The sequence below is a fragment of the Nicotiana tabacum genome, chromosome 2 (genome assembly GCF_000715075.1).
Source record: "Nicotiana tabacum cultivar K326 chromosome 2, ASM71507v2, whole genome shotgun sequence".
Classification (NCBI taxonomy): Eukaryota; Viridiplantae; Streptophyta; class Magnoliopsida; order Solanales; family Solanaceae; genus Nicotiana; species Nicotiana tabacum.
In genome coordinates, this window is record NC_134081.1 from 118,012,920 (window position 1) to 118,030,093 (window position 17,174).

At 34.5% G+C, this 17,174-nt stretch overlaps 1 protein-coding gene across 1 annotated transcript; it reads right to left on the bottom strand.

The window, feature by feature from the left end:
• Positions 1 to 5,841: 5,841 nt before the first annotated feature.
• LOC107786910 (nudix hydrolase 2-like) lies at positions 5,842 to 9,634 on the bottom strand. Its single transcript, XM_016608424.2, has 9 exons — positions 9,593 to 9,634; positions 8,800 to 8,943; positions 8,558 to 8,623; positions 7,947 to 8,084; positions 7,591 to 7,662; positions 6,872 to 6,922; positions 6,716 to 6,750; positions 6,225 to 6,333; positions 5,842 to 6,130 (listed from the first exon to the last, which is right to left on the bottom strand). The coding sequence occupies exons 2-9, from the start codon at positions 8,926 to 8,928 to the stop codon at positions 5,957 to 5,959; spliced, it is 774 nt and encodes a 257-aa protein (XP_016463910.1). The 5' UTR covers positions 8,929 to 8,943; positions 9,593 to 9,634; the 3' UTR covers positions 5,842 to 5,956.
• Between the last annotated feature and the right edge of the window lie 7,540 nt (positions 9,635 to 17,174).

Sequence of the window (17,174 nt, forward strand, 5' to 3'; positions counted from 1 at the left end):
TAAATATGGAACCTTGGAGCAACGGTAAAATTATTTTCTTGTGAACTATAAGCCACGAGTACGAGACGGGCAAGTAGCTACTAATGCTTGTATTAGGGTAAGTTATCTGCATCACACCTCTTAGAATACAGCCCTTTCGTGGACCCTAAGAAAATATAAGATGCTTTGTGCACCATACTACCTTTTAATGTATATACGTTTGATCCTAATACAAAATCATGACATACGTAGCAAGCAAATACGGGAAATTGTAGTAATTTTTGCAAATAGCATTGACTTTACTTGCATGGATTTCCCACAAATAAAAGGCAAATAAACCAAAAAAGAGAATTAAAAATAAACAACAACAACAACAACAACAAATTAATTAAATGGGCTAAGACAGAATGATCTAGCTAGAGACTACTAGTCAGTATTTTATTTCTCACATGTTTAAGATGGTTACACTGCCACGCATAATTAGATCATCAAACTAAAGTTTTTATTTATATTTTCTCCCAAATAGGATGAAATTGAACTTTAATTTGCACAACATCATAGCGAAGTAAACTGATCACTGTTTTGATTTTTTTGCAACAATGACAAATATTATTTCATTCACTGTAAAACTGGAAATTCACATCACATCTTAGCAACAATGATTTTTTTGCAACAATGTCACATGGACCGGGTCTAGGGTGAAACTCGGTAGTTGCTACTCATACACATACCTAGCAACCTGCAAACAGCAAAGCACCAAATTCCATCGACCGCGTATTGATTGGTGCAACCCTACCCCAAGCTAATGACCGAGTCTTACATTCACTGTCGACGCCGATTCAAAATTAAAATTTGATGGGTTCAATTTTACACTGAATTAATTATACTGTTAAAATTTTAGGTCCAGATCTAATATGAAAAAATACTTAGAGTGTGGACCAATGTGCTCAACTACATGAACATTGGGATTGTCAACATCCTAACACCAATGACACTAGAGCCAACTAAATATGTATCCTCAATGTCCTTGGTTGACTCAGTATCTCTTCTACAACATCGACATCTTCAATTTTTAGCTGGTTAGAGTGTTGGTGTTCTACTTTGGACCCTTCTGTTGGCACCTCAATTTCTGTCTTTAATACACACAGCTCTTGGATACTATCCATAATATTAACATGTTCAGCATTAAAAGTTTCAACTAGTTGACTCACTTGATCTTTCAAGTTGCGAATAGTTGCATCTTGCCTTTATATCCGCAATTGTGTCTCATTATTTGTTTTCACAAGGCACCTTAGCATATCCTTGATCTCTTTCAGGTTATCATCCCCGGGTTCTTTGTTCATGTTAACCTCACAAAAAAAAAGTAGAACCATCATAGTAAGGGGTTGGGGGAGGATAAGAAATAAAATAACAACCATAAAAGTAATCATCTTGACCACCACACATATCACACACATTACAAACATAAGATTGAGTTGGATCACATAACTCACTCTTGGGAATATTTTGATAATTTTGCCATGGATCGTTTCCTCCACAATATGCATAAGGAGGATTAAAAGTAAAAGTACCTACATCAAAGCTCTCATAATTTCAAGATGCATGTTTCTTAAATCAACAAGTAAAACAAAAAGAAAACAAATCAAACACTAGAAAACAAAATAAAAGTTCAAACTTGAAACCTAAAAATATGTACACCTACAGCTACATCGTTAGTTCCGCGGCAACAACGCCAAAATTTTGATCACGCCCAACTCTATTCCTGAAAAGGATAAGTGGTCGCTGCAAATATAAATCGGTCTAAAAGTCCGGAGTTGAATCCCACATATAACTAAGGTTTAGCTACAATTATTCACTATTACCGAAAAGATAAGCTTGAACAATTCCTAAGTTATAAATATTAAGATTCTTATGTCTAACTAATTAGGCAAAATTATAGGAGATGTAGCAGGAAGGATTCTAAGGGTTGGAGACAAGACTAAGGAGGTCTAGAGTTATAATTTCTCAAATTGTCGGAATCCTTCCTGCTACATCTCCTATAATTTTGCCTAATTATTCTCTACTGATCATGAGCACTTCAGGTATCGTAATTCTCTCCCGAGTAACTACAATAATTTACTAGACATATTCTCCCGAACTACGCTAGATGGCACAATCTTACCGCTCACTATAGCCACGTCAAGACTTTATTATTCCTAAACTCATATTTAAACCTGCCGTATTGATTCCTCATATATGTTAGAAGTGACGTTGTTCCACAACTACCTAAATATATACCATTTCCCAAGCAATACATAATAAATAGGCACAATCAATTGACGGCTATTCAATCAACATAAATAAACACGTAATTGAACAAGTAAAAAAATTCAAAGGCTAAATTATATTCAAACTTAACAAGAATTCATCCTACAAAAGGTTCCATCAAAACCCTAAATAATAAATTATCTACTCATATTAGTATGTGAAAATACAATACTAAAATTCATAACCAACAATAGAAAACAGGAAGAAGAAAGAAAAACTCGTGGTTGAATCTTCCTCCTTGCTCCTAGTGTATTCTTGCCTCCAAAGGTGTTGTGTAACCCTAAAGTAATGTCTCCTCCTCCAAAGTTCTGTAAAATCATGTTTAGCGTGTATTTATATGACCTAGGTAGGGTGGAGGGTCGTCCAATACAATTCAATCTCGGTAGGAGAGCTGGAATCTGCGTCTGCCTTCGCGCGTCGCGCGCCCATGGACGTGGACTCAGCTTTTGTAATTTTCCAGTTCGCGAAGCGATCCGTGCCTTCGCTTTACTTCGCTATTTTGTGCCTTCAGTTTTCTCCTTTTTCACGTCCGTCTTCGTGCCACGCACGAGATTGGACGAGCTCCCAATTCTTTCCATCTCTTCCTTTTTGTGTCAAATTGTCATCTTTTGATTATTTATGATCATCCAAACTCGTTCCTACACATAAAAAATATATAATGAGCATATTTTACTTCAATAACCACAGTAATCTCCCGCGAGTCACACAAAAATTAATATGCAAATATACTAAAAAAATATGCATTTTTCATCATTTATCAAGTATCCCTATTATCGATCTAAACTTTGAATACATCCTTAAAATATTCCACATAACAAGGAACATCTCAAGTGATCGGTTTTTAGTGTATACAATCATATATTAGAGTACAAATAACACTTATTAGCAGAAAGTCCGGTAGTTGTAAGAACAGAGAACCCACACGACTTTTCCTCTCAAAAGGTCTCACGTCATTTATTAAGAATATGCCTAAACTTAACACATAATGAATGAAAGAAATAAAACTAGTGGAAGACCGCCAGTAATTCAATTGCGTTGAACTTACAGTGGCTCTTCTATCTTTTTTTCCTTTATAATTTCTGACTCGTTCTCTAGTTTTTTAAGCAAAAAAAAAACTTTATATTAAAGTCGATAGGGGGCAAATGAAGAGAAACTTCATGCACCAATTGAAAGTTGAACTTCTCAGTTTGCAATTCCGTATAAGGAAATTAAGCTGACTCTGCATTAGCCTAAAACTGGTAAGTAATATCAATAAAGAAAACAGATAAGAAAAGAGGGTCTGATTTCAGAAACCATTATCAGTCTATTATGAAATTATAGTTATTGACGTTGACGGACTAAGAGATTCATATATACGTGACTTCGTCTTGGTTTTGCAACTTTCCACGTTTTCATACTACATTTAGCTGTCAGATTTTTCGGGTACTTAAAATTAGTTGTTCATTGCACGATTAAAAGTCTAAGTTCTCCTTTTGCCATAGATTTTGTATTTATTTTTAAGAAAAAATTAAAAATATTATTTGTTTATGAAATATAATTATATTTTGGCAAAAAAATTAAAATATTTTCAAGTTCCCCAAAACTGGTTTAAGGCATTTTTGGGTGAAATTTTTTCTTCTATTCACAAAACTTCAACTATTAAATATAATTATTTTTTCAAGTTTCAATCAAATTTACGTCCAAATACTAGCTAACTGTTTGTTAGGTTCTCGCCAAATAACTTTTTTTAAAAAAATAAGCTCTTTCTAACCTTTATGTTTTTTGATGAGATAGTCACACGTATACTTCAACAATTGATGATACAAATTATATTATGCCTTTTGTCTTCTTCTTGCTTAATTTATTTTATTTATGCATGTTTGGTCCTCTTAATTTGGACGCGTAGGATCTATTCTTTGCCCTTTCTTTCACATCTCGTAATACTAGTGTCCATCATTGAGTGGGTGACTACGTATAGTCGTATTTTTGGTGGGAATATGTCAACTACCAATGGGGGAGAGGAAATGTTTAAAGATTGTCTACGAGAGCAAGTCAAGTATCATAAATGGGAAAAAGAAAGATAATAAGGGACCGCCCGGTGCACTAAGCTCCCGTTATGTGTGGGGTCAGGGAAAGACCATGACGACAAGGGTTTATTGTACGCAATCTTACCCTACATTTCTGTAAGAGATTGTTATCACGACTTGAACCCGTGACCTTCGGGTCACATGAAGCAACTTTACTAATTATGCCAAGGCTCCCTCTCAAAGAAAATTATTGTACTGAAGATGACGAGCCTATAGCTAGACAATATTTTTTTCCTAACTAAAAAGGCAACCCGATGTACGAAGCATTCCATGTATACGCAAGGTTAGAACCAGAGTTGCACCCGAAAGGATATGATGTAGGTGACCTACCCTAACCTAAGCGTTAGTAGCTGATTCTATGGCTCAAACACGTGATCAATAGATCATATAAAAACAACTTTACCGTTACTACTCAATGTTCCCCCTTCTTCTTCCGAACTCCTTTTTTTCCCTTATAGAAGAGTAGAAGACAACTAGCATGTGTTTTTGGTCAGGTTACATTTGAAAGGAAGACAAAAAAAATTACAATTATTTGATGCATGTAATTCAAAGGAATTAACCCTCAAGAAGTTATTAAGCAAAAGAAAAACAAGCACAAGGGAAGGCTTAATAAATGCTTACTTATCATCAGAGGCGGAACCAGGATTTCAGGCTTATGGGTTCGGGATTGTAATCGTTTTAAATTATTGAGTTTTAAATTAATAATTTATATATATTCAATAGATTTTTAAGACAAATATAGAATTTGAACCAAAACTACAAGGTTCGGCCAAACCCCCTCCCAACACTTTAGCTCTGCCCCTGCTTATCATTAGATTTCAATAAGGAGTTCCACTAATTTTAACACTTATTTAGCATAGGGCATATCAAAACTCTTGGTCGTAAGGTCAAAAAAGAAAAAGAGAGAAGAATATATTTACACTAACAATGTATATATATCTTTGGAATCTTGGAGCAACGGTAAAGTTGTCTCCTCGTGAACTATAAGTCACGGGTTCGAGACGTGCAAACAGCCACTAATGTTTGTATTAGAGTAAGTTATCTACATCACACCTTTTAGGATACGGCCCTTCCCCGGACCCTAAGTAAATATAAGATATTTTGTGCACCAGACTGCCTTGTAATGTATATACGATTTGATCCTAACACAAAATAATGACATACGTAGTAAGCAAATACGGCAAATTGTAGTAATTTTTGCCAACAGCATTGACTTTACTTGCATGGATTTCCCACAAATAAAAGGCAAATAAACCAAAAAAGAGAATTAAAAATAAACTACAACAACAAATTAATTAAATGGTCTAAGATAGAATGATCTAGCTAGAGACAACTAGTCAGTATTTTATTTCCCTCATGTTAATATTGTTACACTGCCACGCACAATTAGATCATCAAACTAAAGTTTTTATTTATATTTTCTCCCAAATAGGATGAAATTGAACTTTAATTGGCACAACATCATAGCGAAGTAAACTGATCACTGTTTTGTTTTTTTGCAACAATGACAAATATTATTTCATTCACTGTAAAACTGGAAATTCACATCACAACATTATTGCAAACATATGCATTAAAAAGTACGTATTTTAATGATCATGTGATCATATATTAGAGTACAAATAACACTTCTTAGCAGAAAGTCCTGTAGTTGTAAGAAGAGCAGAAAACCCAGTGTATTCATTGTCTTTTTTGGCTAGACATATCTTGGCAATATTTTTGGAGAGTTCACTTTGGTTCAACTTTGGTTGAGCTGCATATTCTTCTATTGCCATCCACTGCAAATAGATCAATAAAAGGGGTTATTTTTGACATACCTGAGCTTCCTCATTGTGAAGTATAACTGAAATGGAGTGGTTATTTTTGACATACCTGAGCTTCTTCAATCTCAGCATTTTGCTTGTGGATAGTAAAATTAAGGGGTTTTAGCATGCATATGAAGAATAAATCTGACTTTCCAAAGAATGATTTGTGACTTTGTCTGTAGTGAACAAAAATTCAAAAGTTTCAGCTTTTGAATTATTTTAGAACAAGATTAATTAGGATATATAATCAATGTATGTTGCTCGGACTTTTTAAATATATCGTCGAGTGCGTGTTGGATCCTCCAAAAGTAGTACATTTTGGAGAACTCGGCACAAATGTGACAACAATTTTGAAGAGTTCGAATAACATAGTTATCAATCATGTGTTGTCGAAAACTTATTCCCGCCCGGAAAAATGTGTTTGTAATTATTACTTTCTATACCTTAGTTTTTCTTATGAATATTATTTTTGCTTTCTACACTTTATATTTTATTTTGTTTTTCTTGTTAAAATTTTCCAATTTTTTCGATGGCCAAAAGGATGAAAATCGTTCTTACCTGAAGGTGAGGATTTCAATAAAGTCTGTCTCAATCTAAAAAGAAGAAGAAGAAAAAGAAATATTTGTGAGTTCACTTCTCTACGATTTATGGGAAATTAATTTGCCTACTTTTTCTTTTTTTTGTTCATCAAATGATTTAGATGTACCAACTTACTCCTGTCTCTTCTTGTACTTCTCTAATGGCTGCCACGCATATATCCTCGCCCTATAAGTGAAAGAATTCCATAAATTATATTTACATAAGTATTATTAGCTAAATCATAATACTACAGAGTATTTTGTATATACAATAAACCACAAGATTAATTGCTCAAGTTTTTCAAAACCTATTGTTCTGATGATAACAAACATACCGACTTTGTTTTAAAAAAAAATTAATCAAAGAATATTTGACTTGTGACCTTTACTAATTGTGGTAGGATGGATCTTTTACAAAATATTTGGCAAAAAGAAAACAATATGAGATATACTTCACTTCAAACTTTTAAGGAGATAAACATCGAGTGCAATAATTTTTTACGATTATTGATTATGAAACTTGAGAAAGCAAATTGTTATTAAAAATATGAAATTCTCCAAACATGCAGTCTTTTCCTTAAAAAAGTTTATTTTATTCTCCCAATTAGCAATTTATTTTCTCCTTCCAAAAGGCTGATTCCCTTAACCCACTCGCTTCTTTCAGGAAAAAAAAAGAGATAAAGTTATTCCTCCAATTATTTCTTTTTATTTAAAAAATAGGCTGACTCTCTTAGGAATCCCCCTTTACATTTTGGAATATTGACAAATGACAATAAAAAAAATATAACTACTAGTATAAGAGATGGAACGATAATATTTTTTATTTGATAGAAATAAAAGATACAAATTGTTAACCTCTTCAACAACGCCGGTAGGCAGCTTCCAAATTCCAGTGCTTTTTCCAGATTTTTCTTTAACTACTAACATCTGCCAAGTTGAATAAGTTAATCTTTAGTTTTAACTTCTTCAATGAGACATATGGAAATAACTACTCGCATAAATAATTTTTACACTAATAGTGTATGCTAGTATATCTCAATTATTATCATAAGTAATACTGTATGTCTTATTTTTCGATTATAAATTTTACTTTTTATGTGACAGTAACTTATAATATATTTTAAGTGACCTGATAATTTAAGATTACTTTTACGAAGTTAAACTCGTCATACTAACAATAATTCACAAGAAAAAGAACGTGTTATATGGACCTGTCCATTATTGTTGAGGACGAGAGCACCAATACCAACACGATGAGAAGCATTAGCAGGTAAAGTATGAGGAGTTTCTGGAATCCAATAAACAAGCATCAAATATGTTGCTTCAGCGTGATGATACCAAAATCCCTCCTGCAATATAATTAGAGACACCACTTAATTCTTTATATGACTATATGAACTTAATTAAATCTAATGATACGTAATCTTTCTTCAGTTTAATGAGGACATGATCGTTGATAATAGAGTGTGAAGATCGAGAATTAAGATTGTAGGTTAGTAGGTAATCGCATGTTTTTCTTCTCCATATATACCTGTAATATTAGTATTATGCCCATTTTCTTATTCTTAGATTTATATTACTACTTGTAATTGTTTGCTTCGATTATTCATTTTTCTTGCTATTTTTAGTGCTTCTTTTCCATGGCTTCTCAATTACCGTATTTATCTTTAATTACTTGAGTCGCACTACCCTTTATCTTCTCATACCTTACTAGTGGGATTTCACTGGATATGTTGTTATTGTTGTAATTATAAGTCTATATTATAGTGAAGTGTGTGTGTGTGTATATATGTGTTAGTGGGAGTATATATGTATATTTTACCTTAACTGCTGCTTCAACAAGATGAGCAAGTTCTATAGGCAACTTGATCCATACACCCTTCTTTCCCTGAACAAATGAAGAGAACAAAAAGATAATGTATTACCTATGATCTTTCTTTTTCTAATTTTAAATTCCTTAAGAGACAAACATTTATCATAAGTATATAAACTAAAGAAGATCTATCTTATAATTAACAGCGTTTACTCCAATGAAAATCTACTAAATGAGTAAATATAACATACCTTTTGCCTCCAATAGGATATGGAAGCCACCAGCATAGTATGAAATTTATGAGAATCCATAGGCTCTTCCTTCTTCATGTTAACAGTTACTCCTCCATAATTATCTTCAGTTGCCTCAAATATTTCCATTTGTTTTTCGTTAATCTGAGAAGTTGGAAGAATAAAAAAATATTGAATATATGTTGGAAGAAATTTGAAATTTCAAAGAGTAATTAAACTTTTTTAGCTAAGTATGTGCAACGCATTATATTAGCCACGTCTTTAGTTAAAGGTACAGCAAGAACAACGGAAAATGACAAATTTATTATTAGGTTTTTTGTTTTTACTTTTTCGAATGATAGCTACTCAATTTCTAAAACAAGACTATTTCATATATATAGAAATTTGAATTATTTTAAACTTAAAAACGTGAATGCATGTAGGTTTTTATTCAAAAAGCGCTGAAGTAATCGACACAAATGATGTAAAATACAAACTTTACATTGTCACTGTAATTCAACTTTTAATAGCAAGTTATATATTTTATTTTTCACGTTATCAAATTGTGTTTGTTATAATCAGTTACCTCAGGTAACTTAACATGATGGCGCAAAAATATAATATATTGTTAGTGCACAAAATTTAAACTCTTACGATAATAATATATGCATGCTAGCTAAGATAACTCAAATTTGAAGAATTTTATATATCAATAATAGAACTAATAGCAATAATTAACTTTTTGGAACCTCGACTATAAACATGAAAAAACTTTTCAAAAAACAAATACTGTGCATAGAATTTTCAACATAACCTGGTGTTACCAAAGTGTGAGGTTTTGAGTCTAACAATACTTTACAAGTGAAATGAATGAAGAAAACTTTGCTATGAATTACCCTTTTTATACAAGGGTTGTAGCATCATTAAGCTGACGATATACAGCTGCTGTATCATCATATGGTACCAGGAAATTGAGCCAAAATTTACATGGAATGTTTTCACATTGTAGCTAGGAATCGATCTGCTTTTGTGCATTGTCAGGTCTGTACTAATTAATCAGTATTTAATGTAAGAAGCAGAATCAGTATTTCAACTTTATGGGGTTTGAATTTTAAGATAATGAATTCAAGTACTAATAGCGGAGGTGCTAAATTTAATATTAAGTTTTTTTTAATATAAATAAATTATTTGTACAAAAACTGTTAGGTTCGGTCCAACCTGTTAACAACTTCTAGTTCTGCCTTTATTTAATGCGATGTCACATGGACAGGGTTTAGGGTGAAACTCGGTAGTTGCTACTCATACACATACCTAGCAACCTGCAAACAGCAAAGCACCAAATTCCATCGACCGCGTATTGATTAGTGCAACCCTACCCCAAGCTAATGACCGAGTCTTACGTTCACTGTCATGTTATTAATACTTTAAGTCTGGAAAAAGAAAGAAAAACAAAACGTTAAGTTATTAAGAAGTTAGTTTTATGTAACGTTCCTAACGGAGGACGGACCAACTAGGACGTATTAAAGAGAAGGACTAACAGACTTTTAGAATAGCAAACTTTGAAAGAAAGGGTACACATAACACATTTGGCGAATAATTTCACACCGCAAATGAGTTTACATAGTACACTTTTGGCGATTTTTTTGGCTCAATATGGCGTAGCCCAAGAGATAAACTAGTAAAGTTCAGCGGGCTAAAATAATGGACAATACGTGTCATGAGTTTGGGCTTGTAACATAGCATGTATATTAGTAACTTGTTTAATATGAGATTCTTAATTTGTATTTTTTGCTTGGGAAACTACCAGCTATGTCCATTTATAAGTATCTCATTACCAAAATTGATCGATTCATAAAATATTACTAATATTAGCCAATTATCTATTTGTAGCAAAAAAAAAAAGGTCAATTGTTTGCTTTCTTTTGAGTGAGTGTTATTAGAATAGATTGGGTACATCTTAAGTAACTTGAATCTCAGTTTTGGGATGATTTGGTGAAGTTTTGAGGTGGTTTAGAAGTAAAAACCGAACATGAAAAAAATGATATATGTATCACACTGTGTATCATTTGTGTATCACATATGTATCATATTTGTATCAATTGTGTATCACATGTATACGTGTGTGTGAGATACATGCGTGATACATGTGTCGCAGAAGAATTTTTTAAACTTGATTTAATTACGAATTTTGATACGAAACCAGTCCAAATCACCTCCAATCTTCCTCAAATTTTATATATTGACTTATCTATATGTTTTTAATGAATTTCAACTATATCCATTGAAAAAGTTCCTTTTTCGCTTAGATTTTTGGAATAAACCGCATTCATGAAATTTTCTTTCCGTCTTGCATCTAATGTTGGCTAATCACGTTTAAAAATATAGAAGGAGATTTTTGCATGTGATTCTTTGAGAGAAAGAACCTTATTTATTTATTTTTTTAATTTTTATATGTGCTTGACTAGTTTTGATAAGTGTATGACTAATGGCTAGAGGTTAGTAAGTTGAGACTTATTTGGGACATTTGTGTAAGTTTCCCTTTGCTTCTTTTGTTAAATTATTTGATTCGATCTTTAGGGAAAAATCACAAGTTCGTTGAATAAACGAAGGAAAAAGAAAAACTCAAAGCAACGCACTCTTGCCCAATTGATCAGTTGCACTTAATTACCTAGCAGTGATCTTTTAACTTGTTAATTTCCTATATTATTAGTCGGCCAAGCTTTTTCAATTCTAGAATCACATGCATTTGTTTCAAATAAAGTGATTTTTTTCAAAGTTTGAAGGGTTTTGCCAAGTTTTTGGAAGAAAAAAAAGTGTTTTTGAGGAGAAAGAAAAAATTAATTTTTCTCCAAAAGCGTTTTTTTGAAAAGTACTTTTGAGAAAAATACACTTAAAAATAATTTTTAAAAGTTTGGTCAAACACTAATTACTGCTCAGAAGTGCTTTTCAAATTAGTTAATCAAACATAAACTGCTTCTCACCAAAAACACTTTTATGAAATTTTTTTTTTAAATAAACTGATTTTAAAAGCTTGGCCAAACAGAATATATGTCTCTGACTCTTTTTTAATCTAAACAAAGGAAACTTTACATATAAGACGGATAAAGCCCAAATTTGATTAAGAGACAAGGAGCTTCCAGCTGATTCATGATAACACTAAAAATGAATACGTCAAGTCAATATGATACACTAGATAGGTTGAAGACTTGACTTACCGCATAGAGTGTACTTAATTCTTGTTGGTACTTAAAAAGGAAATAAAGAAAGAAGATTGCTCCGAGAAATTCTTGTAGAAAAGCTACGGGGGGGTTTGGAGGGGGGGTGGACATTACGAATATATTGTTTAACTTAATTGGTATTACTCACGTTGATACCTGGTTCGTCTTGCTTTTTTGGTTTTCTAACTTTCCATGTATTTGTGCATAGCTCTCACAATATTGGGAATCTTAAAAAAATGTCCCAAAAATTTCCGACTTACCAAACCTTTATGTCGTGACCTGCCACGTAGGTGTCACTTGGCGTATAATTTTGTCATATGAAAAGCTTACATATGAAATAGACTAGCACGTGTGGAAAGGTTATAGAGAAATATAGATATTCTCATGAAGGACCTTAGAACCTTATGGAATTGTTAGGAAAGTCCTTAGAAGATTCTACCTATGTAAAATATTCTAGAGAAGGGACTTACTTGTAAATAATAACGGCCTTGTATAATAATTATTATTTACTCACTAACCCTTGTGAAACTAGTATATAAAAAGGGGTTATTCATTTGTAACTCATCAAGCAAAACAATCAAGATCTCTCTAATACAATTCTCTTGTATTCTAAAATTCCCTTAGCGATCTTTAGTGTAGTAAGACTGACTTGGCATAGCAAGAACATGAGCAGATTGTGCAAGATCGTGAGCGAGTTGTCAAGTGCCACACATGTACTTAGTCAAAGACTAAGGACGTGACAACGTGGTATCAGAGCAAAGGTTGCAACTAAGGGTGACACAGGAGGGACCGCCTGTATTGGAGGGGATACGCTTGGAATCTAAGCCGAAAGTAAAGGATTCCAAAGCCTATCTTGGCGCCAAGCAAATGGAGCATAGTGGCAGCAAGAAAAGTTGGTCGAACATAGTTGAAGAGGACGGTGAGTTACAAAGTGATGGAACGCTATCAGACTTAGACGATGCACCAAGCAGAGAGGTCAAGTTTGCTAGTAAAGTTATGACCACAGAGGGCAGCCAAATAGAGAGTGGAAGCATGTACCCGATGCTTGAGAAGCTACTAGACTTGGTCGAGTCATGGGGAGATTCAGGCCAAGAGCAAGGAGAGGCAGCCGATGGACGGAGGATTAAGGTCATCATTGCTAGCCGTCCAAAGTACAAACAGGGCAAGAAGAAAGGTGACCAGTACCTTGTGACATGGGAAGGTGAACCGCTATATAGGGCATCATGGCTAAAAGACAGAGATCTACGGTGATGCCAAGGCGAGGTGCGCACGTACGTGTCGATACTTTGTGCCGAGGATGGCACAAAATTGGGTGGGGGAGAGTGTCATGACCCGCCACATTTTCATGCCACATAGGTGCCATTTGGCATATATTTTTTCCATATGGAAAGCTTACATATGAAATAGACTAGCACATGTGGGAAGTTTCTAGAAAAATATGGAAATTTCTTATGGAAGACCTTAGAACCCTATGGAATTGCTAGGAAAGTCCTTAGAAGATTCTAGCTATGTAGAATATTCTAGAGAAGGGACTGACTTGTAAATAATAAGGGCCTTGTATAATAATTATTATTTACTCACTAGCCCCTGTGAAACTAGTATATAAAAGGGTTATTTATTTGTAACTTATCAAACAAAACAATCAAGTTCTCTGTAATACAATTCTCTTGTGTTCTAACATTTTCTTAGCGATCTTTAGTGTAGTAGGGCTGACTTGGCATAGCAAGAACGTGAGCAAATTGTGCAAGATCGTGAGCGAGTTGTCAAGTGTCGCACGTGTACTTAGTCAAAGACTAAGGACGTGACATTTAGCTATTAATCATAGACTTACCAAAATAGCCGAGCACATATAAAAATTGAAAACCCAAAGAAATAAGGTTCTTTCTCTCCAAGAATCATACACAAAGATCTCCTTCCATATTTTCAAGTGTGATTAGCAACATTAGATGCAAGACGGAAATGAAATTTTATGGATGAGGTAGCAAAGTCATTTTTGCTTAGCTTTTTGGAATCTTGTATATATATATATATATATATACAAGATTCCAAAAGGCTAAGAAAAAATGACTTTTTTCAATGGGTATGGTTGAGATTCATTGAAAACATATAGATGAGTCAATATACAAAATTTAAGGAAGATTGGAGGTGATTTGGACTGATTTTGTATCAAAATTCATAGTTAAAATCGAGTTCAAAAACTTCTTCTGCGACACATGTATCAAACATGTATCACACATATATCCCACACGCAAGTATACATGGATATATATGTGATACACATTTGATACTGTTAGAACTGGGATTAAAAATGAGTTTGAAGCTCGATCTAGAGCTTCAATGGATTCATTCTAGAGAGTTCTGTGAGAGAGAAAACATAAGAGAGAAATAGGAATTGGGAAAGTGAAAGCTTACCTTCTTTTCTCACTGTACTACAAAGTATATACATGTACAATACCGGAAACTACAACTAATGCTGAGCTAGCTAAGTTGGCCCACTAAATAACTCCCATAACTACACACCTAACTATCATTACATATAAAAATATAATTATACCAATCTCAACACCCCCCCCCCCTCAAGTTGAAGGTGTTGTAAACACTGCCATCTTGCCCAATATCATTGAATGCTTTACTCCTGTTAGAGCCTTGGTGAGAACATCAGCCAACTGATTGTCTGTTGTTACATGGTGGAGTGAAATTAGCCCTTCTTGCAGCTTGCTTCTTACAAAATGACAGTCCACTTCTATGTGTTTAGTCCTCTCATGAGATATAGGGTTTCTTGCTATGTGTAGAGCTGATTGGATATCACAAAAAACTTCTACAGATTTAGCAAAGGGCACAATAAGCTCTTCAAGTAATCTGCACAGCCACACAACTCCCCTACTACTTTTCTGAGTGCCCTGTATTCTGCCTCTGCTAATGATAGTGAAATAGTCTCCTGCTTCTTGGATTTCCAGCATACATGACTATTTCCTAATAGAATTATGTATCCACTCACTGACTTCCTTGAGTATGGGCAGGTAGCCCAATCGGAGTCACAATGAGCCTTAATATTACAGTTTGGATCATGTGACATGAAGATCCCCATGGTGGGATCATCCCTTAAGTATCTAAGCAAGTGAAAGGCTGCTTTCAAGTGGGGTTCTCTTGGATCTTGCATGAATTGGCTAAGATGTTGTAACCTATAGGCTATGTCCATCCTTATGTTGGTGAGAAAGTTCAACTTTCCAATTAGTTTCCTGTAATAGGAAGGATCAGTTAATGTAGTACCCTCTTTAGCTTTCAACTTCACTGTTGGATCAAGTGTTGAGGGAAGGCTACTATAATCCATACAGTTGTACTCCTTTAGAAGATCAAGCACAAATTTTCTTTGTGAGCGCTCCCCCACTTAGCCTTAAGCTGCAATTATATAAAATTAGAACTCGCAAGGATTTCTCCTTCTCAATTACCAAGATCTTGCACTGTTAACCCGCCAAATTTCTAGAAGTCTTTTGTTAAGCTTTTCATGAACATTCTGAATCACCATCCACAGTCACACACTCGACCTTTTACCGGATAGCAAGTAATATTCCTCGCAGAAGCTTCATCAATATCACGCCACCGCTAACTGCTCACAAGAGATAACCCACATGTGGTATTCCTTACCGACACCTTCCAATGATGCTGCACTGGGTGCAACGACCACACAATCAGTAAATTCTCTTAAGCTCATGCTCACCCACCATTTGTATAAGTCTGCACCTTCCCTATTGACATTAACTGAAAGTTCAACAATACCTTCCGAATTCAAGTCATATTGCGCCTGAAACGATAATCAGATCTTCATATCCCTCTTCATTTTAAACAAACTCCTTTCTTCTATATGCAATCTTTCTTCGTACAGTAACCATCACTCCAAATAAAGTCTGTAGGCCAAATCACATTCTATCACGATTCCAAACTGTTCTACACTTTCTCAAGGCGCACGACTACCCTACCACAAAATCCATATGCTAATCTACCACTCTTACTTCGGCTAAACCATCTCCTTTAAGCAACTTCTCAACCTCTACTTCTCCTACTTGACCTGTTAGTACTTCAACCACCGCAAAACACTTCCCGTCATGTCTTCCCTCATACTTTGTTGCCCGACTGTTGCATCAAATCAAAATGCATCTCTGCCGCACCTGAACCAATAAAATGTTACCGACTCTAAGCCTCTTCGAAGATCATCTTTCTTGAGCCATCAACATTGGAAATGCCCATTCGCAACCACAATTACTACACAATCACTTACTCTTCTTGAGTCCAAACTCATTGACAAGACATGAGAACTTAATTTGCCCCACAATTTAACAACGTGAAAGATCCTTCAATACATTCACAACTCAAGATTGTACGTCACATCAAAACGAAAATAAAGCACCCAATTGCCTTCCTTTACATTTCAAGGAACACTTCTCGTCACATTCAAATCGTCTTAACACATCCCGCAGTTACATCATACTCATCACAAAGCCATTCCACCGCTCATCGAGCCACAAATTCCACTCGTAGGGACATTATCAGATATATGAGTCCAAATGCACAGGTTACAACTGAAGCTACCAAGCCTAAGCTGCGGTCTAAACCTGGCCTCAGTGCTCCAGACTAGCCCATCACCAAAATACATAATACACATCTTGAACCTCGTTCATAGAATCACAAGCTGGCGATGCACAGCTGATACCGAGCGCTCATATGCGCATACGAAATGTGTGGAAGGAATTCAAAGAGTTATGTTTCAAGTTGAATCAATTCCGCACGATAGAATACAAGAAAGTGAAATTTTCCTAAGGGTTCGACAGCCCCTCAAAGATAAGTACAGATGTCTCCGTACCGATCCACAAGACTCTACTAAACCTGCTTATGACTCGTGAAACCTATGTCACCTAAAGCTCTGATACCAACTTGTCACAACCCAAAATCCCAACCTATCATGATGGCACCTATCTTAATACTAGGCAAGCTGATAATCTCCATAAACCACAATTTCTCTTTAAGTTTGAAAATGCAATATTTAAATACAGTACAAAATCCCACAAATACTGATACGAACACTTCCCAAAACCTGGTGTCACTGAGTACATGAGCATCTAATATGAATACAAGTCTGGAAAATACGGTCTATGATAATCTAAGGCCAAATACAGTAACAAG